The sequence below is a fragment of the Dendroctonus ponderosae genome, unplaced genomic scaffold, assembly GCF_020466585.1.
Source record: "Dendroctonus ponderosae isolate FM_Combo_2020 unplaced genomic scaffold, Dpon_F_20191213v2 Dpon_F_20191213_2, whole genome shotgun sequence".
Taxonomy (NCBI): domain Eukaryota; kingdom Metazoa; phylum Arthropoda; class Insecta; order Coleoptera; family Curculionidae; genus Dendroctonus; species Dendroctonus ponderosae.
Genome location: NW_026018165.1, coordinates 4,624,625 through 4,650,851, shown reverse-complemented (window position 1 = coordinate 4,650,851; position 26,227 = coordinate 4,624,625). Strand labels below are relative to the sequence as shown.

The following is a 26,227-nucleotide window of genomic DNA, read 5'->3' as shown; positions in this document are numbered from 1 at the left end:
ACCTAATTTTTATTAACAAAAAATGTCTGGCTCCTCTGCTATTGATGGTCAGTTCTTCAAAAAAATTATCTTTTTTGAAATATCGGGAGAATCGTACGATGTATTTTAGTGAAACTCATATTTTGACATATTTGACTCATATCAGTAAGACTCATATTTTGATGAAACAATCGAGTTCAGCCGTTTTGGACAAGTGGTGAATTCTTGAGTGTCGTGGTACAAAAACTACCAGAACTTTTTAGTTGGAGGATGAAATCAACTCATTTTTCTTTAGGTTGATGCACTAATCATTTGTTCACAATTTTGTGCTCTCTGTAAAATCTTGTAGCATTCACAGTTTTTGCGTAAAAAAAATATGTCTGTTTTGTAGCCACTTAACAATGCTAGACATTAACTGCAAATATGCACCGCGTAAACGCGTACGCTTTCACGCAAATTGTCTTTGCAATACTCTAATACTTTGACCATGTCGGTCACTTCTTCATTAGAAAAGGTCATTCAAAACAAATTTGTGAGATTGATTGATAATGATTTTATGCCTCGTATCACGATATTTACAGTTAATGTCTAACATTGTTAAGTGGCAAGAAAACAGAAATATTTTTTTTCGCAAAAACTATGAATGAAACATCAACCTAAAAAAAAATGAGTTGGTTTCATCCTCCAACTAAAAAGTTCTGGTAGTTTTTGTACCACGGCACTCAAGAATTCACCACTTGTCCAAAACGGCTGAGCTCGATTGTTTCATCAAAATATGAGTTACATAAAAATAAATTCACAGCCAGTTACACTAAAATACATCGTACGATTCTCCCGATATTTCAAAAAAGATCATTTTTTTGAAGAACTTTGACCATCAATAACAGATGAGCCAGACATTTTTTGTTAATAAAAGTTAGGTCAGATGGTCTTCTTTTGGTCCAGAGAATATCGCGGTACCCTTCTGATCATGAGATTACGGGACACCCTGTATATCTGGTCTGATTGACACATTAAAAGAATATTACTTTGAATCATCCGTATACATATATGATTATCTATAAAAAGAAAACAATAGAAATTGACAAATATGTAGAATTCCTAGCTTGGGACAAGCAAAATATCAAAAGCGTTACGAAATTTTCTGGCACCTGTTTGTTCTCCAGGAACAGCTAATAATAGCTAGCCTGGATAATATTCGCATGTTGGCCCAGTATACCGGTTTTTCCCTTATAATGCACACCAATAATTTAGAATACACCATGACCGATCAACAATTCGTGCTTAAGTGGCATTATCATGAAACAACTTTGCTACAAAACCTGCCCTACTTACTGGAAAACGATATATTAAGCGACGTTACGTTATCGGTGGGTGCCCAACATATTAAGGCTCACAAAATAATACTTGCTATGTGCAGTGTGTATTTTCTCCAGCTTTTTCAGGCAAGTTTAATGGTGAAATGGAAAAAATACTTTGTTCTGCTAAAAATATTTATCAGCTGTGCCAAACATTTTTATACTGTCTCTCCAGATTTTACTACTGAGATATTTACTAATACAACGAGATGCTCTATTAATACATTTTTTTGCTTACCATCTATCCAGCTACAATTGATAAATATTTACCGGTGGGCCCTTACCTTTACACCTCTATTTTAAAAATTTCCTAGATTTGCGTGTGTTTATTTATAAACCAAGAGGTATTTCCTGATACTTCCTCCATTTCGTTTGTTGACCCATTCAGACGAAATAACGAAAATATGTCGCGATTTATTTTCCACTTGGATTTATTCAATATCAAGTCACTAAATCAATTCAATTTAATTAATTTAGTTTGATATCATTGTTAAAACTAAATTTAGGAACCTCTTTGTCTTGTCTCATTTGAATAAGCGACTTTAAAAAACAAATAGTTTTCAACCAATTGCAAAACTCCATTTATAGTATAAATTTAATTAAGTTATATATTTAAGTTTTATTCATTTTTTACCTTTAAAATACCGATAAAAATTAAATAGCTTATTAAAAATTAGTGCGGCCGCTGGAAATTGTCGAGTTAGTTTCATGACTAAAAACTTGTATGAATATTTTACGTTTTACAGAGTGCAGATACATTTTAAAATCAAATAAGCCGCCTTATGTATAGGATGTCCAGTCCATGCCAACGATCTTTTGTCCTGCCAAATTAGAAACTTTATGCAAAAAGTTAAGGGCGAAATTGACTATTTGCCAGCACAATAAACTATTTTTTTCCATCAAAGCCGAATAACTAAAAAACCATTCAATTTTCGCCCATATTTAATGAAACAAAAAATTACTATAATTTACAATAAAATTCAAAAGTTAAATTAAATATGGAGTGGTCCATTAAGAAAATACATTTTCTCTACTTTACGTTTTGCCCTATTTCAATTGAAAATAAATAAAACCGGTAAAGCGTAAAATTACTTTACGCTATCGTTGGAAGACCTTGTACATGCGTAAATAGACATATAGATTTTTTCGTTTTGTATTCCCAAGTATACCATTCTTATATTAAAACGTTCTATCGTGCGGGCATCATTAGGACTTTTCGGTTCTATCATTAGTACTTTTAAAGGAGCCTAGAAAGCAATAAAACGATACTGAAAAACCACATTTGAACAATTTTTTTCATCAACCTGCTAACGATTTTTCTTAGTAGGTACGATGGAAATCCTGATAATGGCTGAAAGGTTGAAAGCGCTATGCTAAGAATTTGTAAATGAAAATTGCACAGTTACAAATACGAATCTAACAACATTTCTTCTTTTTTGAGGGTGTGTAGGTTTCTTTGATAATTTATATACCACTTTTACCCTCGTTGATTAGTAATTTTAGTATCTTTTAGCCAGCGAATTAGCAAATGAGATTAATTTTTTTCTTCTCAATAACGATCGCCGTTTTAAAAAAGCTTCTAAAACGAAAAGGTTTATTAATAAAAAGAAAAACCGTATTGTACATATTGTAGCGTTGCATCGCAAATTGTCGGGCATCACCAGGCGATCATTTTCTGTGGGATTAAAATATATACCTACATATTTTGAAGCAGTGAAAAAATAGGCATAACTCTTTATAAAATGGCGAAAATAGCGCCTTGAAATATCTACTTATGTAAAAAATAAGTGTCAAAAGCCTTTATATAGTTTACATTAAATATCATACAAGTTATAACATTACAAACTATTAATCCTCGAATGTCTTGCAAATTTGGTCAAAGATTAGCTAATATTCTCCAAATGCACTTTCACAATTTTTCAATAAACTTGCTTTATTAAAGCATTATGCAAAAAATGTTGCTTTTAAATAAAGTAATGAAGAGATATCTTATGTTTTTACATAAAAATAAATAATTAAACTAAAAACTGCATCTTATTAGCATATTTAGGGTGTTCTTATAATAGATTTATCGAGATTCACTGTAAGTGAAAAAATAAAAATTAATTAATCGTAAATTTAAACGGCTGCACTAAAAAAAAATTGTGTAAAAAAAATGACTTAATCTCATTTTGAGGAGGAAATTGCGAAAGAAGTTATTATATCCTTTCGAAAATTGGGGTACTCAAAATAAGAGGAAGCCATAAAATAAATTGCCTGTTTAAAAATTATATCTATTTCAAACACAATTTAAAAAATATACCTCCTTAAACTAGAAAAAGGACTTTTATCTTATCTCTTTTGTCTCTCTGCATGCTTTATTAGTTTTGAACACTCGCTTCAAGATAAACTGTATCTTCATTCAAACCGGAATTTCATAAATGTTTACGAAAAGTAAGATTATATGGTAAAGGTATGGTGGTAAATTAGGAATTTATATTTTCAAAATTTTCATCAATTTGGTATCAAAATTTTTTACCAAATTTTTCAAAAATTACCTTACTTTTGGGTAAACCATAAAAAGGAAGACAATCACCTCCACCGACTGACCAAAAACGATACTTAGACGTTTCCACGTAGTGGTGTTTTTATATAAAAATTTAGTAAACGTACCTTAAAGATAACAAAATTATTTAATATTCCGTATTTTAGGAGTTAAAAAACACTCAACATCCAGTTGTAGTGTTGCACAATGCCAGTATGGAAGATGTACGAGCAATGTTAGCCTTTATGTACCGCGGTCAATGTGTTGTATCAGAGGATCAGCTGCCTAATTTGCTATCTATTGCTAAGCTGTTGAAAATTCAAGGGCTTTGTGACATGAAAGTATGTATAGTTATAGCAAGACATAATTTTTTTGATGCTAATGATTTTCGCTTTTAGGCCCCCGAGAAACGACCAGCTACTGAAACCATTCCATTAATGCACGCCAGAGATTCGAGATACCCCATCGAATCGAAACTTAACCCCTCAAATCAAGCAATATGTGATAAAGAGACCAGCGAAAAAAAGATATGCGAAAGTCCATCCTGTATACCAAACACGATTTCGCTTAGAAGACATAGCGGAAACGGTGGTTACAGTACAGCAATCAACTTATCAATAGATAGCACGACAGTCAGACTGCCTGATTCACCTACGTGGGAAAAACCTTTACGAGGTAAATTCAAATAAGTAAATTAAATTGGAAATAACTCAATAATGTCTAAATCAGTTTGAGTGACCCGCAATTAGTGACCGAATTCTACTATCAAAAATCAAACAAAACGTTCATATAAGGATAGAAGGTGTGAACAGTTTTTTTTTCATCTTTTTCTCTGAAGCTCAACGTTTTTGAGACATTTTCCCCAAGTTTTCAATTATAGCTGACTTAGTACGGAATACGGTTTTCACTCTAATCTAATATCTATTAGTCTATTTATTATTAAATAGACTGCAAATTTTTGTAGGTTTATAGTCACGTTTTTGACGTCAAGCGCTTTTGTGATTTTATTTCTATAAATTGCTATTCAATTTGTAATTTTTTTCCTTCTGCATTATTTTATTAGTGCCATCGTCTTTGAGTAATATTTTGATGTTGGGTGTGATGTTTGATTAATAAGGAAACAAATAATAAAAATAATTTTGAAACAAGAAATACAACGGCGAAATTAAACAGTTAATAAATATTAATTAAATAGTAAATTTAAATTAAACCTAATTAAAATGCGAATGTTAAACAAAGTTATTATGTTCTTAAAACACTCTGCATCTCGTGGACTTATTTCTTATCTTTACATGAACTTTGTGGTGCAAAAATATGCGTTTAAAGTTATGGGCCAATCTGAATTTCACATAAAAACCAACTAAAGTTAGCAGGTTTTTTCAAATAAAGTATCGTAAGTAACTAACTACTGAAATATTTCCACAACTTAATTTAACGCAAACAAAATGAAAATTCGAACCCAAACATCAAAAAGATTATCTTTTCATTACCTAATCAAATCATAGTAAGCCTCCACTAAAATATAATTTATTTTATTTATAGTTCAACCAGATAATACAAGTCCATGCTCTACTGAGGACACGATTCCCACATATCCAACAACTGCCGTAAGAAAACAAGCAAGTCCGAAAGACTCATCAGAGACTTGCAAATGTTTTCTATGTGGGAAATACCTGAGTAACCAGTATAACTTAAGGGTACACATGGAAACGCATGAAGAAGCTTATCATGCTTGTGCATCGTGTCCTCATGTGTCTCGAAGCCGAGACGCACTACGAAAGCATGTATCTTATCGACATCCCGAAGAGTATCTTACGAGAAAACGAAAAAAGACAGATAGCTCTTAGACCAATGCAGCGGGTAATATTTGAAACCTTTTTTAGAAAGCCTCATTTTTTGAGGTATTTGCTGAATCCAGTTTTCACCAATGTGTAACAGAGACACCTTCAATATTCGACTGAAGATTCAATATTCGGATGCAGCTTAAATTTTTGCCAAAAAATTTGCAGAACGTTCTGTCAAAGAGCAGAAAAGAGACGACGAACAGCTAGACTGTAATTTACAAATACAACCATTTTAGTTCTTAGTGCTAACTGAAGTTTTAATGGCAAGAAAAATCCTGTACATCGTCTCGAAACAGTAGAAAATTAGCTCGAAATCTGACCAAAAAGATACTATTCCTCCATTTCACTATGCATTTATAATCCTTTTATAATCCTAAAGGAACCAAAACACTGACACTCAGGTTCAAGAATGAAAATACACCATTTAAAAGTATATTATTTTTATATTTCACAAATAAAGTAATACTTTGTCATACATAAATGATTAAAGCTCTATGTTGCATCATCGATAAACAATCCACAAACCATACAAACGCGATTAAATATATGTCACCCTCATCATAATACATTGTTAGATAAAATAGGCCTTAATTGTATCTGCATAACCTTAGACGACTTGAAGAACTGAGCAGAAAGAGCATTAACAGCAAAATTTATGACTAGTAGGAATATGAGCAGTCATTTCTCAAAGTTGTTGATGCATGTTATAACGAAGTTATGCCAGATATATAAATAATACAAAAAAATACTACAGAGCGCTCAAAGCATGCCGTTGTGTATTTAACTACTGAAATCGGATGATAAATAAATATAAATAAAATATGCAACAAGAATTAGTAGAAACATACAAAAATCACATGGGCGTTAAATGCAAAGGCGACTAAGTACGAAAATAATTTAAATTTGAAATTACCAGAATTACAAATTTTGTATAAACATAGAGCATATTAGAATGGCGTTATAGTCCATAGTTTGGTGTTACAATCCTGTCCCACGGAAACGACAGTTGTATTATCCACCCAAGATAATTTGGTAACTTGACTTTGAGCGTGGGCGTCTAAAAAGGGAAAATTATCGATGAATTCTCGGAAGATAATAAAACAAACATTTTGCGATTGACAAAGAAACGTTCCTTCACTTAGTTGTCTCGGTAATAATTCATATCGGGTATACAGAATCAAGCATAATTCAAAGGTGTTTTAAACAGATACTTACTTTTAATAATAATATGTTTGGCAGGTTTTTCCACAGACCAAATGATGATACTCGTATCCAGTGATCCACTTGCAACCAGCAAGGAATCGGGAGACCAAGCAACACAGTTTACTCTAGCATTATGGAATCCCCATTCTTGCTTTGTTGCTGGCTGTGGTAAAAAGAATATAGCTGATATTTCGCAATAAATAACTGATATAAAATTATTTAATTGTGGTGTGAAAAATATGCTTTGAACAAGGCAAAATTTGGGACATATCATTTCCAAAACTCTCTCAATGAAGAATTAATTAGAGTAGCATAAAAACAAGTACACAGAATAAAATCGAATCTAAATACATCTGAATAATTGAATTGAATAACATAGCTAGGTCGGGTATCTCCAATAAACAAGCCGCCGTTCCTATTATATTTGTGTTAATGTAAATACATTTAAACACTACCGGCGGTGTTGATCCTATATTTTACATTTTGTCAATTTTTCGTATTTTGCTTTTAACAGCTGAAAACAAAACAAACGTTTGAGAAACCCAATCAATGCTTTTCGAAACTGTTAAGACGGAAACTAAAATGTTAGAAAACTTCCAAAAACTTGTCGATACTCCTTTATGTTATGCATAGCAAAAAAAATTAGAAAGTTTTTAAAATGTTAAAGCCCTGACCCCCAAAAACAAAACATCTTCATATTTTGTCCATGTTTTGTGTTATATTCCTACTGTGTTATGACACAAAACCAGAACAAAGAAATATTGAGCGAAATAAGTTGATTGGAGATATTTCAAGCAAACGATACTTCAATCCACAGACAAATATTCAATGCATACAATTCCACCTTTATAACTGTAATTGCTGAATAGAAACTTAAATATACAATACTTACAATCTGATCCGGCAAGCAATAAAACACAATTTATTAGATTTTATAACTAACATGTTATTGTGTGTTTAGAATTGGCTTTTAGGAAAGCAGTTTTAATTTTAAAGGAAAAAATTAAACGGACATATCTTGGGTTTAAAGCTAAAAGTGACCAAGTCCGAAATTACCGTATATGTGTTTGTTGACCAAGTAATTTAAAAAATAATATATTTGCGTTCAAAGCCACACAAATAGGCGCACTAAAATATGATTTTAATGACTAAGTTTCTAAAAGGATTCTGATAGAATTTAGTCAGTTTCTTTTGTCTAAAGAAAAATTCAGATTAGAGCATCCAGAAAAGCTTTTAAAAATATTTAATTTTGTGTGTATTAAACGAACATCCGGTTGGAAGCCAGATGTTCCAAAAATTTTAACCAGAACAGCCTCTTTTAGTTTCGGTCTCAAACTGAAGTTTATCTAATATGAAACTCACCTTGTATTCTTCAATTTCGTACATAATAACTTTCCTGTTGGCATCACAAGCGACCAAATACTTGTCATCTGGAGAATATGCAACGTCGGTGACTGGGCCCAAATGATCCAACTCCCGCAAGAGGTTTAAATTATCCCCGTTCAGTTCATAAATATGGACCTGTGCGGAAAGAAGAAAATTAGCGCTTATAATGTGTACGTCGATATTGAAATTACCTTGTTGTCCACAGATCCCCCAATAGCAATATGTCCTCGAAGTGAACAGCTCACGCTCGTTGGCTCGTAGCTGACTTTCAGAGTACTAAGTTTTCTATTGTCTTTCGCAACAGTAATTTCATTTATACTGGCAACTACAACTATGTTTTGCTCCTTCAAAATATCCATACCTCTGGGCTGGGAACTCAATTTTAAATCTTGAGGTCTATAAGCATTTCCTATAAGAACAATTTATTAAGAATTCCGGGTTTAAAGAAAAAAAAAACAGAATAATTTTATCATGGCAGCCAAAAAAGGCGACGATTAATGAACCCGATATTTTTAAAAGTAGATGCAATATTTACCCAAATAGAATTTATTCTGGAGAAATAAGCATGGAATAACACAAACATATCGATGTATCTTACCTTCGATATCGACCTGCTTCAAACTGTCATCAATTCCCACTGTGTAAAGAGTACCATCGTGGACCCGCATGGTGTTTATTTGGTTTCCATGCCCAGCCCCATCAATCTATAACAATAACATGTTGATAAAATCGTAGGAAATTGAAAGAAACAAAGTATATTGCAGATAGACCCAACCTTTATCGGGAGAACAAAGACGCAACAAAAACATTCAAAAAGGTGTGCTAATAGCAAAAGTAATTTAAAATATAACGGAATTCTGAACAAACCTTTTCGTTTTCTCCTGTTTCTGTATTCCACTTAGTAACAATACCATCATGAGATCCAGTAAATATGGTGTTTCTGTCGTCACTCAGCGTGAGAACAGTAATGGGTTTATTGTGGCCTTTAACTATTCTTAGTGGTTTCTCAGGATTGTTCACGTCCAAATAGTTGATAAACCCACTAAGTGACACCGACAGAAGATATTCATTTTGCCATAAGCAGGATACCTGTTAGCAAATTTTTATCTTCCACATTGCACGTTTTTCAATATTTTACCAAACACTTACCTGTTGATCTTCGACAGTACTTCCTAGTTTAAATTCCGATACAACTTCTCGGGATTCCACGTCCCAGAGTTTGGCTGTTTTATCGCCGCTGGTAGTTAGAAGTTGTTTTCCATCTGGACTCCAAGCCACTCCATAAACTCCTCCAGCATGTACGGGGCTTCCAACCTCGCCCACCAAATCTGAGGAGGCTCCATCGTAAAGGAAAACTTTACCATCGAAACCGGCCGAAGCGAAAAGATTTCCAGATGGCGAGTAACGTACGGCTTGAACAAAACGCGAATGGTCCTGAAAAAGAAAATAAATACATTTGCTGAAAAATTATTTATTTTAACAACATTTAAGACGGGACCCTAACTAACGTTTATGCCCAAGATATCTAGTTTAAGGCAAGTTTTCCATTTCACAGATATATTAGCAAAAATAATGACAAACTAAACTAAATCAGTCAGCAATACAGTCCTTATGATTCTCCATTAACCATATTGGGTTTTCAATCATTTACACATTTTCGAAGTAAGTATTGCATTTAATATCTGCTAATGTAATAAGATCAACACGACGCACTATATAAAATTAGACACATTTACTTAATCTATTAATACATCTACAACTATGTGTAGGTGTTCCCAAATATATTTGAGCACATTTGAATCGATGCAAGATATTACAGAAACTGTTTATTAGATAAAATCATTAAATCATGACAAGGGAATGAGCACACAGAACCTTTGTTAATGAAATTCACGCACTTAGTCATCATTTGTCACTAATACAAAAATAAATATTATTCATTTTTATCCATATATGATTATGTCAAGACAAATTTAATATCGGATTTCAGATAAGTAATAATGATAATGAATTTGAGTGGAGTATATAAATATATTTAATTTCCGTGTAACGGTATAGGCAATCATGCTTGATGAGACCAGCAAAGAGTGCATAATCTGACTACGACAATACAAATAGCAATTCAGCACTTTAAGTGGCGCGTTAAGGATACAAAAAACGAAGTGTTTGTCCCAGTCGTATCAATCCAGATTAACTGTATTTGTGTGCTTTGGCTTTGGATGAAGTATTAACTAAGCAATGAATAAACGGGCATATTGTTTTAATTTCCATTTATGCATGCATCAATTCATAGTGCTCGCTTTATTATCAATCTAAATCTAATAATTACGTACTTGTTTCGTCATCTTGAATTTGAATGGTGGTCCTTCAAATACAGCAATAGTATTATCTTCACTGCCAGTGACAATCCTGAAAGGTCTAGTTGGGCGAAAGTCGCACGAATTAATTGGTTTCGACTGTCCTGAAATTTCGCCCACTGAGGTTCCAGTTTCCGACATGAAAACATGTCCAAACCTTTCGCGCCCTTCGCCCACTACCACCATTCGTTGGTTATCAGGCGACCAAGCAATGTCCTTAATAGGACCGCCGAATGGATGGAACTCATTTTTCAAAATATGTTCCTTGTTGACCGTGTCCCAAATACGGACTTTGCCAGATTGGTCTTAAAGAAATATCATGAGAATTAGTATTTCTTGCGAAAATATTTGAAACTTCTTAGTTGTCGTATATGGCACTCTTTCAATTAATGTCTTTCTTTGTAAAATCCATTACGTTAAAGAAAACCAAAAGTTGTTGCTTGATTTAATTTTGAAGTCCACTATTTAAAATGTTCAAGCGGATAAGACCAATAGAAAAATAGAAATCAGAAAGAAATATACCCAAAAAATTATTTTCAAACAGGCAGATTTTCCATTATACCAATTTCCAATTACATGTTTGCCAACAGTTTTGGGAGTTGAGAAATCAAATTTTATGAGCGGTAAGCCTTCAACGTCCATAGCACACATTTTTTGGCACAAACGGATCCGAAATTTTAGGTAAAACAGGACGGGACTTTATAATCACAAAGTGTTGAAATGTAATGAAACAGCAAATATATAAACTTTTGTGGAGATTCATAGCCAAATGAGACGCATCTGTATGCATCAGTTGAAGAAAACATTTGCATGTTACTGCATTTTTTATCATTATATTTCTTCTCAAATGTTTTGTTGTTCTCATTTAGAAAAAATGGGTTTTACGCCTTATAAACTATGTTCGAAAAAAAAGTGTGCTTAAAGCTGGAGGAAAAAAACAAACTTATAAATTTATCAGCATTCGGAGGAGCATACTGCAAAAGAAAATTATATTTTTTGGTTTTGCCTATGGACTCCGTTCTATTACCAAACTGAATATTTTTTATCAGCAAATCGAAACACGACTGTTCTTTTTATTAATTTATGTTAATTTCTACCATTATAAAACATAGGTACTTTTCAGTATAAAAAGTAGGTAGAATATGTTTTTTTATGGTTGCAATAAAGTCATTAGTTACACGATATCGAAAATGCATTGAGGTGGGTAAACTATAATACATTTTGAGGAATGAATTTTACTTTCATTTTTCACTAATTAAAGGGTTTTTAAAGCTCATTTCGATGATTTTTACTCGCAAAACCTGATTTGTACAGAAACATGGAATTGAATCTGTTTTTCTTCCATACTGAAGAAATGAAGAAATAAACCAATAATTAATTTTATTTTATGAAATAACAAAATTAATAATATCATGTATTTCTCTCTGCATTCGAATTTCAGTCAATTAATTGCCAGACCCTGAAGCTGATAATATTCTAATATTTTAAACATAATTCATATTAATAATAATAATAATAATATCAAAGATGAATAAAATTGTCATAAACTTTGTAAGTGAAATGAACAACTTACAAAACACTTCGAAACAGTGTTTGCTTTTAAATCTGACTGGGTCAACGAATAATTTTCATTCTTATATTTAGGGAAAAATATGGTTGATGTATAAAGTATAATATTAATTGATATCAAAGTGATGTTAAATTTTATGCAATTATTTTCTCTAAAATAAAATATAAAACCAGTTGAGGGGAATTTAACGTGGAGTTCGCATATGCACTAAAAATTATGAAATTTCTTTAAAAATTATTAATCTTGTCACATTAATTAAATATAAAAAAGTATAGAACTTTTGTTCTTAATATTTTTTTTCAAATTTCAAATTAGATATAAAAACGGGATGGCCAAAGTTCAATCAATAATCCTGTATGTACTCTATATAGCAATAGATTTACTGATGATACTTAAATGAAGGTTTCCAGTCAGTACTTATTAAGTATATAAAAACAATTTCGTTTATGATCCATTTCTTCAATTGTGAGTCATTAAATATTTGCATTTGATGTATTCGAAAGCAATTACGAATACTAATTTTCTTCAGAATTCCTAAAATCGCATTGAAAAATAGAGTTGACTTAATTATAAACAACTATTTAAAAACATCCTATAAACAAGTGTCCAGTAAATTTTTAAACGTGCAATTACACTTACCTCCAGATGCAATGTAAAATCCACTGGGTGAATACTTTGCAACATTTACGGGGCAAGAATGTTCAGTGTAAACGTCAGCAATGGCAGGATTCTAGAAAAAAAACCACAGTAAATTTAAGTAGTTGAACGAATGAAAATAACTTGCTAAAACTACAAATGTAGATGAATTATGGGTAACATAATGAAACAGTACATGCTTACAGCAATATTCCTTATAATAACGGAATTTCCGTTTGTGTACAGGAAATTTTTCCCCTTAGGATCTCCACCCAAAACAAGTGGTTGACCTCTTTGAGTTTTGGGAAGAGTAGCGTAAATACTTTCTAGAAATCAAATGGGGAATTTGTTACATTATACGAAAGCAAAGTTTTGGATTTAAAACAACTTACTACAAGCGTAGGACATGACTTCTGGACCACAAATATCCTTTCTAAATAAAGCGGTTAATCAATCAACTTAACCTTGGGACTTGGGCAACAGTAAATTCAATGTTCAAACTGAAAGTAATGAAACTGATTTTGGACACAGTTCACACACTTGCACCCAATTTACTTACTGCAAATATCTGCTTTATCTCCTCAAATTTATTTCCTGCAATGTAGCGGTTATGTTTTCCTTATAAGGAAATGTCAGGGAGTTTTGTCACTTGAAGTGCCACGAAGTTAGGCTGATCATAAGGTCATTGGTCATCGCTTTTCGTTTGCACCTTATGTTGGATTCGACGAGCGCCAATCGTGTTTTCTCATTCTCTCGCACAGGACATTGCAGGATCGTACTAGTAGTTGACGATGATTATCCAGCTCATACACACAACTTTGGGGCTAACTTCGGGTGTATTTATGTACGACAGCTGTTTAGGTTAGTTTTGAAATTTTGCTTCAAAATTCTTTGTAATTCTACAAAATATGGACATAAATTCCCAAGACCAAATCGACCTGTACATTAGAGGATATGCATCATTCAATCATGACGTCGTTTTATTTGATTTTGGCGAAGTTATCGCGATGAAAAATTACAAAGAAAATGATAAAGTAAGAGTAGTGTCTGGAGGCTCTTCCTGCCACACCGAGTATGTAGGGGCTGGGATGTTAACGGCTGCAGTTCAAGGTACATCCTTCAACAGAATTGTGCACCCCGAATTGTGCCCTACACAAACTTTTCAGGAAAGGGTACAGATCCTCCTACCCCAAGTGTGGTTTTAAGAACTTTGAGGGAACTCAGTGTTAACCACGTCAAAGGGATTCTTGTTACAGTTCAAGCAACCTCTACAGATTTATTGAACTTTGGCCTGGCAGTAGAGCGTGCTGAAAATGATGATTTGCATGTAGCCCTTTTAGGCGTATCCGATGACTGTCGCAACAACATATACCCCAGAAGTGGAAGGAGAGGCTTAACTGGTATTGTTCTAGTCAATAAAATTGCTGGAGCCCTGGCAGTGAGAAATAAGTCTATGACAGAAATATATAGTTACTGTTCTAAAGTGAATGAGCACATTATTAGCATTGGAACGAATATAAAGAAAATGTTAATATCCTCGAGGGATTGCCTATATTGCGACAAATGTGCCACTGACTTGGATAGTGGAGGACGACGAAAAACGAGCTTAAAGAAATTGTCAATAATGGATATTTTAGATGAAACAGTGCAACATTTACTACTGGAAATTAGCTCAAATAAAACGCTAAATTTAGTATCAGGAGAAAGTGTAGTGGTGTTAGTGAACAATTTGGGAGCTTTAGGTCAACATGAAGAGTACATATTTTTTAGACATTCACTAAAGTTTCTAAGTGGTCTGGAATTGCAAGTGGTTCGATTTTATATAGGGACTTATTTACATTTGAAGTGCGATGTGGACTTAACGGTGACTATTTTGAAAGTGTTTGATAAGGATCTGGTAGATCTTTTGGATGACCCATGTGCTGCCACAGGTAATTTGCTTTTATTATTATAGAAAAAAAATGTTTCTTGATAATTTGCAATATTTATTTAAGTAGGTAGTTACTTACTACTTGATCAAATTAGTAATACCTAAGTAATAATGCGATCGCAAAAGCTGAGCTTTTGCTATCAAATTGCTATTCGAGACTTTTTAAATACTTATACATTAACATAAATTATATACAGGGTGTCTTAGAAATAAGTAGATATTGTAAATTCAGGGGTAAATAAACCTTTCCCAAATTAAAAAAAAAATACAAAGATACATGGGCAAAATATACATGGGCAACAGCTTAGTAGTGAAAATACGGGGCGTCTAACTTTACCTTAAAAAATACAAAAACATTAATTTCTGCATAGCGGTTTGATAAATTTTAATTAAACTTTGTGGGTAATGAAGGCTGTAAGATCTGCTTATTCTAAATAATGAATTTTTTAAAATTTTACCAGTGGCGTAAATTTGAACACGATTGGTTTTTTCAAGAATAAAAAATACATTTTAATTAACTGTTCAATTCTGAAGAACAAAGTACTCTTTTATTTTTGTCGTACGACGCACCGTTTCCCGGTATAAAAAGATTTTGATGATGAAATTTCACAATACCAATGAGGTAAAGCGAAGAACTAAATACTTAGTTTATTTTAAGAATTACCTAATATTTTAACAGACTTAATATGTATTTATAATAGTTGCTGAAAATGATTGCCACTGACATCAATACATTTCTGAGCCCTATTTAGCAGCGCCAATGGATTATTTTGTAGCTTGTCCCTAGATTATTTTCATCATAAAAGTGTTTTTTTACCGGAAAATGGAAATAAAAGAGTGTTTTTTCTTCAGGGTTGAACATTTAATTAAATTTATTTTTTATTCTTCAAAGGATCAGTAGCATACGATAGGTATTTTCTTCAAAAATACCCAATAACATAGCGGCATCCACGCCACTTGAAAAACTACAAGAAATAAAATAACTGAAAAGAAGCACCTCATCTAGGCTTTACTACCTTTTTTCTACCAGTTTTATCAAATTCTTTAAACTCGTTTGGCAGAAATTTCTACTTTTCAAAGTAAACTGTGACGCCCCGCGTTTCACAACGAAACTTTTGCGGGTCTATTATTGGATGTTTTTCATATTTGGTCAAGGTCTATTTTCCCTGAATTTACGGTAGGTACTTATTTCTGTGACACTGTATATTCAGTAGAGATAAAAGTTTCGAATCTTTTGTTAACCGTCCGGTAGTAAAATGCTGATAAACTTGTTTTTCATAAAAAATTATAGGTACTTAAATTTAGCTCTAACTTGTTCAACATTTGGATTCAAAAAAGTTCAAAAATTCTACTATTACCATTATTTCAGTTCTAGTTTTCTAGAATTTTAGTATATTCGTTATTTATTCGTTCCTGCAAAGGTCACTGCATTATTTTAAGCTTCAAACCATTCTACTATTTTCCTACACTTAAGTAGTAATATAAATATTCAACATAAGAACTAAACCACCTCATGTATTCATAATTTTCACAGTTTGATTTATAGGATGGAAGCCGGTTTTTCAAAGGGAAACCATTTCTATATCCGAGAATATAATCCCTGGCAGCTTAAGGAAAAAGTGTAGACTGTCACCACCAGTTAAGGGGCCCAAACTACAAGACCGAGCGGCTAATATTTTGCAACTTTGTCTTCAGTTTGCTTGTGATGCTTTAATATCATGCGAAAAAATGCTGAATAAGATGGATAGCGAACAAGGTAGGGTTTATCTACATTTTGCTTTAAGTTTTCGAACAGCAAGGATTTTTTGAGGAGCCTGTCATTAGCATGGAGCTAAAATTGAGTCGAGTAAAATATTATCTAATATTTAAGTAGTTTATTACGCATTTCAACTTAAAAGTTTCCTAATATCTATTAAATATAGAAACGTTGGCACTATTTCAAATGGATGTTGATTTGTTTCAGGTGACGGCGATACTGGCACCAGGTTGCGAGTTATGGCAGAAGTTTTAAACAAAAGAGCATGCAACAACAAGCTAAACGCCGTCTACCCATTTACATTTTTCCTTTCCTTGAGTAAATTGTTGGAGAAATCAATTGGAGGCACCATGGGTTGTCTGTATTCAATTATTTTCGAGGCTGCAGCAAAAACATTTGGACAGTATTCGGAAGAAGACAACGTGCAAGCGGAAATGTGGCTGAAAGCATTAGAAAATGCCAGTTTAGCCATAAAGAAGTAAGTTGGTTATCTGAGTTTGAAACCAAAGGTAGACAAATATTTAAATTTTTTTCTTTGTGCATATTGAGTCCGTATCAGAAGCACCTGTGAACAAAAACGTCCGCAGGTATAGCTGTACATTTTGGTGCTGAACAATATGTAATGGAATAATTATATTAGAATTTAAAATAAAAATATATTTAAAACATTTCCATTACTTTCGGATATATCCAAAACATTCAAAGCCGCTGTCTTATGTTACTGTTCCATTCTGTGAATATAATACTTGCATATTTCAGATACAGAGACTTGTTTTCTAAAAATCGTCATCAGCTTAAGGTGTTTGAATGCGGATCTCGAATAGAATTTAAAATTATTCATTCAGACTTCAGAAAATAAATAATACTCTTGCCTCTTTCTTAACTGTGAATACATTATAATAATATAAAATAAAAAACACGAATTATTTGAGAATTTTAACGTTTTAAAACCAATTAAACAAAGGTAACATTTTCAGCTCAATTAAAGAACACATTATTACAGGGATAATCCTCAAATTAAATTTTACATCCTTTTCTTATTGTTTTTGCTAACGTCATTCTACCAATTAACACACCTTTAAATTAACCTGGTCAATAAAAACTTAAGAAAGAATAATTCAATTACATTAATTTATTTTAGTTGTCAAAAATTTGAAAGCCTCTTTTTAAACGAGTTTTCAACCTAAGTTTATGGGCAGCTGTATTACGTACGTTTCAGTTGTTTTACTATCAAATATAAAATAATAATTAATATAAAACTAGATATGTAAAAAATTAAGTTTTGATACGATTATTAAGATTAAATACAGTATTTCAAGAAACTTGTAAGTGTTTTCAATGGGATTTTAAGTATTTTTCATCATTAAGAGGCAATATATCGTATATTTGCGTATATTAAAATATTTTATGAGTATTATTAAAATAATATAATAAAGTATAATGTCTAAATCAAAGGCCGTAAATTGCTTTAAATGTTTAGTGTTGGCTGTTTTTAATTTGGTTTTCGAGTAGTTTTAGTCTTACGTAGCAGTTGAAAATTTTGAAAAAATTTAGATAAGAACTCAAAAGTACTTAAATTATGGAATATAAAAAAATAATAAATTATGTGAAATGTGACAACTAAATATTTTACTTGGAAAGTCATAAAACAGTTTAAGTATACATTGATCATTAATTATAAGAAGGAATAATGAAAATTTTGTTTTCGAATTTTCTCTGCTGATATACTCGAACCTAACAAAATTTTTTGAATTAACTTTTGAAGGCTTTACAATGATTAATATTTTCATTAGTTCAACATTATCATTCATTCAACATTTTTAACCTTCTGTGTGCTTTATTTGGCTTTATTTTTGGGTCTTGTAGAACATCCTCAGTTTCCTTTCAGAATAACTTTTCAACGATGTAACATCACAAGTTATCAGAAAATGTTCTTACATTTTGAACGCAGAAATGTGTAGGTATGTGTTGTGTTCGAAAAATTATGTTTTTGGATATATCTAAGATTAAAAATGTTGCAAAGGACCTCATATGAGTTTGAAAAAAACTGGCGCCATGTGTCTTTACAGAAAGCGCTTGTTCTCCCTGTATTGAAAATGTATATTTTTTTTAACTTCTTGTTGGGTATTTCGCCTCAAAAATTTTAGTCTTTTATATTTTATATTATTTATTTTATATATTTTATAATTTGATATATCACATCAATTATAAGTTAAATATCCGATTTAAAAGAAAAATATTCTGCACGAAAATTGAATGGAGGACTTGTTTAAGTCCAAGTTTAGTAACTTGAAAATAAATTTTGGACGAAAAACACAGATACTTGATAATCGATATAGCAAATTGATTATTTTCAGGTATGGCAACGTGGATATAGGAGACAAAACCATGTACGATCCATTAGAGGCTTGTGCAGTATTAGTTAGGAAGAACTCAGCAAACGGGCAATATATTTATGCATTTGAAACTGGTGTAGCTAAAGCAGAAGAAGTAGCGCAAAGCACCAGACAGCAGGGATCCAAATATCCGAACCCTGGGGCCCATGCGGTTGGGATTTGGTTGCGAGCAGTTTGTGAAGCTGTGAAATTGAGATGCATGGATTGAAATCGGCAATATTTTGCTCTTAAAACGTAAAGGAGTTGTAGCTGTATTCCTTCGCAACGCAAAGTGGACTTGTGCATTAACACATTGCTCAAGGTCCCGAGTGATATTAGAAAATCTAAGGAAAAATACCAATTATTTTAGCAAGTAAACTATTTATTTATTTTACACAACAGAATTGCCAAATTATTTAGTACAAATACAGTATTAATTTATTGATATTAATCATTAGTTGGATTTCCCAGTGGTTACTCCCGATAAATCAATTTTATTTCGGGATACAAATTTTTCAAATTCTGTGCCGGAGAATTTGACTAAGCTGATTAGCTTCTCACCAGCGGGTGAATTGCGCTCATTCTCCAATACTCTAAGGGCTTGACTTAGGGCGGATTGACACTCTTGCAATAGAACATTGATCGACTTTACTTTGGTTTTAATACCAAGATCCCATTTCCTTTTGATGAGAATCATATTGGCCAAGTAAAGCTCATGAAGCAAAACTCCCGAGTACAAAGGAAGCCTAGAAAAAATATGATGTATTGTTTAAGGGGACGCAATTTTCAACCATTTGCTTTACTCAATAGAAATTACTGATTTTTATTTCACGTTTACTATACCTAGCATTTGCTGGATCAATTTTCTTTGTTATTTCCAATAGTTCACGGCACATAGTTGCCTTTTTAGCAATTATGTCGTCGCTTAGTTGATTTGGCATGTATCCTTGCTGATAACCTGAAGCAAACATCAATCTTCAATATTTTTTATACAGAGTACGGTAACGAAAACGACTGCTATTTATGATAAATGACCCCAATTTTGAATCACCCTGATATCAACTTTTTTGATGGAACTAGTAAATCTTACTATACAGTATAAATTAATAAAAAAACTTTTGGTTTGAAAACCCTTAAAATTAAGTAACTCAAGTAGTGAGCAGAAAAATTTACTTATTGGACCATAAACTAGACTTAATAAGATATTAATTACGAGTCCAGCACCATTTACGAGTATATTCGAGTATACTATTTTTGATTTTGATTTGTAATGTTGTGTTAATATTGGAAATTGAATCTGCCCTCGCATAAAAAATATTCGTTTAATTCCTCCAAAGAATAAAGCCCAAATAATTGAAATCAGGCGACTTTGTTGGTAGTTCTATTGAATGAATTGTCCATGAACCAGTCTTCCTCGTCTGGAGATTCTTACTTAAAAATCTACATAATAGAATGGAAATTCATCTTGTTGTCAACCATCCATCCAAACCAAAAAAATAAGTTTACGTTATCGGTTTAACGATATAGTTTCTTACAATTTCTCCAGTTTTCCTTATTAATCTTCCCAGGTGCCGATTGTTAGCAATTTCGTCTGATTAAATAAGTGAGAATTCTATTTACTTACCATTGCTCTAATAAAAATCATAAAAGTAGTAGGGTTCTGATAAGAAAAAAATAAATTTACAAAATATAAAGCAAAACTAGTATTTTTACATTTAAAACCCTGCCAATCTGTAATATCTAAATAGTCATAAATAAGAGTGCGACTTTCTCTTTGAACAAACCTGTCTTTATCCTTACCATATAGTTGTACCAAGGAATGCTTCACAGAATAAACGTGGTAATGATTAGGATGGACAAAGTTTAACATTTTCGTTAAAATACTGTCCAATTCTCGAACAGTCGGATTTGAGAGTTGAACATTATCCACCTCCTCGCCTATCTGGTTGACCAAAAAGCAGACTTCATGATTGGTTAATTTAGCGTCGCATTTATTACACGCCCATTCCGTATTGTCATCGAGTGGGTCTATTGGAAGCTGGATGCCTTCAAATGCACCAAGTGCAAATTAAAAAATTTAACAGATATAAAGTATATATATATTAGTAACTACCTCCGCAAGGCTCATCATCTTGCGTGCCAATGCATTTTAACGCGCTGAGGTAAGTTCCGAGTTCAGTAGGATCAGCACATCTGAGGCATTTGCACGAAAAGTACTTGGTTTCTCTCAAATGCTCTCGTCTAGCCTGAGTACCCCACAAGGCGTGAGTGTACATGGTTGAAATGTGATCACCTTTAGCTATAGGCAACGAGGCTCTAATCGTGATTGTATATCTAGAATTATTTATTAAATTTTATTTGTAAACCAAAGACCAATTTATATTCTAACGATAAACGATAAAAAACTTATATTGTTATGCTGATGAACTTTCTTCTAAATCACTAGTAGATTAAATATTGGCAAACTTTTTATTAGGAAGCTTATTGATAAAATTTTATTTGTGAAACAACGATAAGTTCATAAATTAAATGCTTATTGTTCGTAAAACTAATCCTCTTATGCTGAGGAGTTTGATTGCAAGAAACTAGCACTTTGGTATAGGCAAATTTCTTGGCCATTAAACGAAAATGTTCCAAATACATATTCAGATCTGTGCTGATCATATTTTAACAATTTAAGCAGATAACAGAGTAATTGAGAACATGAAGAGCTATATCGAAAACTAATCCACTCATGTAGCCAAATTCCTACATATTTTTAAATTTGATTAGAAATTATTTTTTTGTGCCCAAATTTGTCCTTTCATTTGGCCGATGAATAAAATAATGTACAATACGGATATTTGTTTGGCTGATCGTGTATGTTCATGTATTTATTACCCAATTAAATTCATCTAAAATCTTTGAATTATCATTTTTCTTACCCTTTATCAGCATTGTCGAACATATGCTTCGTGTTACTTAAACAATTGTGTTCCATCAGGAAAGCTGTAGGATACAAAGCTGTAACTTCGGCATCCTGATTTATTTCTAGTGCATTAACGTCGACAATTCCACAAATTTGATGAATAATTTCTTTAGAAATGTCTTTCAACACTTGCTTTCCGGATTTTCCTTCTAGAATTCTCATGGGTGCAAAAAAGTTGTCCTGCAAATAGTCCACAACTCGACTTTCGTTGATTCTAAAAAGTGCAATTTTTAAATATTAATGTATTTTGCAAGAGTTACTATTAATATTACAATGTTGATAATTTATGTTGATATTTTTTAAGTTGTTAGTCGAATGAAAATTCTATTACAGTTAAAAAAATTATTAAAGTAAACTTTTAAAAAATACTTATACAGGATATACTTCAACAATGAGAAACATTTTCATTTTAGAACAGAATTGTTTTGTAGATTTATTATAAAAAAACCTTAGTTTTTGAGGTAAAAGATGGGAAAGTTAATCTTCTTTTTACTTAATCCTTGAACTTTTCCAATAAATCTATTAATTGCTACTTAGTGAAACTTTCAAATAAACTTTGAGAAAAATGAAAGGGAAGTACGTATGTATTCAAATTTGGAAAAAACAATTTTTGTTAGTATTTTCTTTCATATTTGTTTACCCATTCTTTAAAATGATTTTCATGTGAACATTCCATACAAACAACAATACTGAAATAATCGTCATATTCAAGATAAGACTTAAATTCAATTAATTTTCTATTAACAATTCTAAAAGAAAATTTCAATTTCTAGAGTACGTGCTAAAGTTAAACGCGATTGTGTTAATAACTTTTTAAATCATATTCGTTATGAATTTTATGGATGTGACTTTTTAAAACAATTTTAAATGACAAACTCACTTGTATGTTTCCGTATCTTCGCCTCGCTTATCCTGATGGCTGTTCATCTCCAAAAGTTGTGCAAACTTTTTTGGATGCCTATTTTGCAAAAGCAAACATCGAAGAGTCAATAGGGCATCTTGCCTGAAAAGTTCAATAGAATAATGTTAAACCAACATAAACATGTTATAATTGGCAAGTACCTGTAAAAATCATGCAATCCATTTATAGCTTTTACGTCTCGTAGACCTAAAATCATGCATTCGTGTCCATGTCTGTCCATATCTTTGAGTCCAGGACAATCCGGATTGCAGATCGGAAAGTCGCATCCATCACAGCGCGCTGAATTATCAGCAATAATTAACCTGCGGTCGAACAAAAAAGGAAATCTATTGTATATTGTATTATTTTTTTTGTATTTGTACACATTTTTCTTGATCATTTTAGCATTTGCTTGTAAACTCGTTCTATTTAAATATTAAAGTAAATTTTATTGAATTTGCCGAACAGTTTCGACTATTTTACGCGAAAAACTTTCATTACCGCTATAACCTGATATACCTGATAAACCTGCGATAGAAATTAAGAAACACGAAATGTTTCCCGGTTTAAAAGAAGATAAAACTTTTATTTATGATATAAAAAGTTAATTGGATAGTGCAATTGTTTCATCTCCTCTAAGTATGATTCGAGAAAAAAAATTAATATGTCGCTTCCCTAATTCTATAGACTAGTTCGGAAATCCGTAAAAAAATGTGAATAATATTTTTGCGTCTGAAGCAAAAAATCGCGCATTACCTATATGCTGTTAACAGATAAGAATCAATAAAACATACAGAAATAAACAACAGATAAACATTAAAAAATAAAACATTACACAAACAAGCATTTACATTAGCAGTTTCTTGTGTCTCCTGTGCCAATTTATTAAATTGGGTTGACTCATAGGAATTAGGGTATAGAATTTTACATATACAATTTTGTACAAATTTTAATTAAATATTATTCTTTTCTGTAATGCTTTGTAATGTGTTTTCAGTCCTAATATTTGTTTTTAAATACTGTGAGAATGTTGTTATCAGTTTATAGTTTAAATATAATTTTTATACGTGCTATAAGGTTAAAGCCTTTATTTTCTTGAAAAATTTGTCAATATTTTTGGCCCTATTGGTCCCTTTCATTTCTAGATCTTCCATGTTTGAATGCGATACGACCTAAACATGTTTTAAATAATCATATAAAGCGCGAACTCGTTAAAAAATAACGAGATTCCAGATAAATATATGGTACCTATTAGAGATTCTTAGCAAATAAATTTACTAATAAAATTGCTAAGGAGTTTGCGTGCAACCTTTTAAAACCCTATTGACCAACATTTTAATTATACTGCTACTAAATGAAAACATTTTTAGTGGGTTTATTTTGCTTTATATTTTCGTGACGCATTATATTTAAGATATTTTAATTAAATAATTAATTCTATAGTATATGTGTCTTGAAAATATAAAATCTGAGTATGAAGCCTTAGGCACATTTCCCTATAAATTCTGGTATCTCAACAAAATGTTGCTGATTCGCAGAATGATATAAGTTGTTTAGCATTAGCATGACAACTTTTATAGATTCAGTATGATTTGATCGGTTAGGGAAATCATACTGATTCTTTAATTGACTAATCTAAAAACATAAATTACAAATTCTCACTTGGTAATAAATAAGACGCTTATTAAGTATTGATTTTATTTCAATTTTAAACCCAAGACTCAATAACATATGAGCGAAGAACTAATACAGCTTATTTACTTCGTCATAAACATATTTTAAATATTTCTTTGTGTTTTTTATAGCCCCATAAACTTAAAGATAAACATCAGGCCGCTTGTAAAAACGAACTTTCTGATAAAGAAAACCGAAAAATCTGCAACTTGTTGCTGTATTTTCGATCATCTAGAAATAAATCAATAAAAACGGCTTTTCTACTAAATATACAAACACTTAAATATCTTTTTTAACGGAATTCTAAATAAATTAGCGATTCCAAGAATTGAATTCGCACTAAAATGGATAATTTAATAATTTATCTAAAGTACACTGAATAAAGAAAACGAATTTTATCCGATAGAGGTTTGAAAACAGAAACGTTCATAATAAACCAATGAATGTGGAATTTGCGTTTTTGTTGCCTGAATTAAAGGAAATTTGAAGAATATCTCACCTATGCAGTTAACGTTTTTAATTTTCACATATTTTTAAAGAATAATTTCAGAAAAAATTTAAGGAAATTTTTTCCAACTTGATAAATGTTAAGAAAAATAATCTTGGATTGAAAAAAGCACCCAACAGTGAAATAAAAATTGTAGATTCACAATTGAATGCGTTGATTGTTCTAAAGAAAGCAAAACGTGGCAATGGAAATATTACTTAATTTTTAAACATATTCAATCAATTGGTTATAGTTTTTGAAAACATGTAGATATCGAACACTAAAAATTAAAAATAAAGACAAAAATGTGCAAATTTTTCTTGCAACTTGCAAATTAAAAAAATCTCATCGACATGTTTGTCGAATTACAAATAACTGTTTTTCAAAAATTTTATGATTGATTCAATCCTTTTCATTTCTTGAAACAGGCGAGTAAAGCGATACTTCACGAGCGCAACGCCTCTGAATATGCAAGTCAGTTGAACTTGCGAAACGTTAGGAAGACATTTTTTTCAAAGACCGGCTAAAGCGCCAGAAAACTGCGTTTCAGGCAATGATCCGCAGAAAGCCTCCTACTTTACATTAAATGTTCCAATTTCTTGGTATTTAAAAACTTACTATATTTTTTAGAACAATTTAACCTAATGCCGGTAAATATTTTAATAATGTTTGCCAGAATTTCTGAAAATTTTCGTTTCAAAATTGATGAAAAGAGGGAACTTAAAAAAGACAAAACCGAAAGCACAAAAATTTCGCTTAAAACTTTTGAAGATATTTTAATAATTAATGTTCAGTCGGAAAATTTTCCACTACAGAACTTACCTGCAGCAGCCCGGGCATGGAACCGGACCCTCTTCAACCATATGCGGTCGAGGACCATACACTATGGGATTTTCCACCAAAATTAAATCTCCAGGTTGTAAGTCTCGAGTAGCGACCAGACATTTTCCCTTTTCCGGATCAGTTACAATCTGAAAAATATTTGCTGATGTCGAAACTGATAATGAACTCATTGGAACATTTAAAGTACCTCAAACGGTCTGCACAGATTTTTGTGTTCTTTCCAGTGCTTCTTCTGATGTTCCTTTCCACAATACGCCACTAACTTGCAAGCCGAACACTTTAATTCTGCAGGTTCTTCACACTCTGCACATTTAAGACCACCCATTTTAGGTGTTCGTGTTTTCAGATTAAAAACATTGACAAATTCGCATATTTTTCATACACGCGAGTACACACCCGCGACAAATAAAAAACTCGAAAATGTGGAAAAGCTTAA

General features: G+C 31.9%; 4 protein-coding genes across 5 annotated transcripts; 2 read left to right on the top strand and 2 right to left on the bottom strand.

Annotated features, from left to right (window-relative positions):
- Positions 1-1,180: 1,180 nt before the first annotated feature.
- Positions 1,181-5,954, top strand: LOC109538301 (protein bric-a-brac 2). Of its 2 annotated transcripts, none has more exons than XM_019905475.2 (4): positions 1,181-1,349; positions 4,029-4,202; positions 4,260-4,536; positions 5,404-5,954. In XM_019905475.2, the coding sequence occupies exons 1-4, from the start codon at positions 1,182-1,184 to the stop codon at positions 5,706-5,708; spliced, it is 924 nt and encodes a 307-aa protein (XP_019761034.2). In that variant the 5' UTR covers position 1,181; the 3' UTR covers positions 5,709-5,954. The 2 variants fall into 2 exon arrangements, with proteins under 2 accessions (XP_019761034.2, XP_019761033.2); XM_019905474.2 differs by having other exon boundaries at positions 1,182-1,424.
- Positions 5,955-6,128: 174 nt separating this feature from the next.
- Positions 6,129-13,526, bottom strand: LOC109538298 (actin-interacting protein 1). The gene is made up of 12 exons (XM_019905469.2): positions 13,417-13,526; positions 13,250-13,357; positions 13,062-13,183; positions 12,861-12,951; positions 10,628-10,956; positions 9,444-9,728; positions 9,162-9,383; positions 8,893-8,998; positions 8,486-8,703; positions 8,271-8,429; positions 6,921-7,071; positions 6,129-6,762 (listed from the first exon to the last, which is right to left on the bottom strand). The coding sequence occupies exons 2-12, from the start codon at positions 13,263-13,265 to the stop codon at positions 6,653-6,655; spliced, it is 1,809 nt and encodes a 602-aa protein (XP_019761028.2). The 5' UTR covers positions 13,266-13,357; positions 13,417-13,526; the 3' UTR covers positions 6,129-6,652.
- Positions 13,527-13,673: 147 nt separating this feature from the next.
- LOC109538300 (PTS-dependent dihydroxyacetone kinase 1, dihydroxyacetone-binding subunit DhaK) lies at positions 13,674-19,369 on the top strand. Its single transcript, XM_019905473.2, has 5 exons — positions 13,674-13,967; positions 14,024-14,788; positions 16,334-16,543; positions 16,751-17,021; positions 18,901-19,369. Exons 1-5 carry the CDS (start codon positions 13,766-13,768, stop codon positions 19,145-19,147), a joined length of 1,695 nt encoding a protein of 564 aa, XP_019761032.2. The 5' UTR covers positions 13,674-13,765; the 3' UTR covers positions 19,148-19,369.
- LOC109538299 (SET domain-containing protein SmydA-8) lies at positions 19,280-26,216 on the bottom strand. The gene is made up of 9 exons (XM_019905470.2): positions 25,979-26,216; positions 25,771-25,919; positions 22,949-23,110; positions 22,767-22,889; positions 21,843-22,100; positions 21,032-21,252; positions 20,719-20,964; positions 19,762-19,876; positions 19,280-19,664 (listed from the first exon to the last, which is right to left on the bottom strand). Exons 1-9 carry the CDS (start codon positions 26,114-26,116, stop codon positions 19,373-19,375), a joined length of 1,704 nt encoding a protein of 567 aa, XP_019761029.1. The 5' UTR covers positions 26,117-26,216; the 3' UTR covers positions 19,280-19,372.
- Between the last annotated feature and the right edge of the window lie 11 nt (positions 26,217-26,227).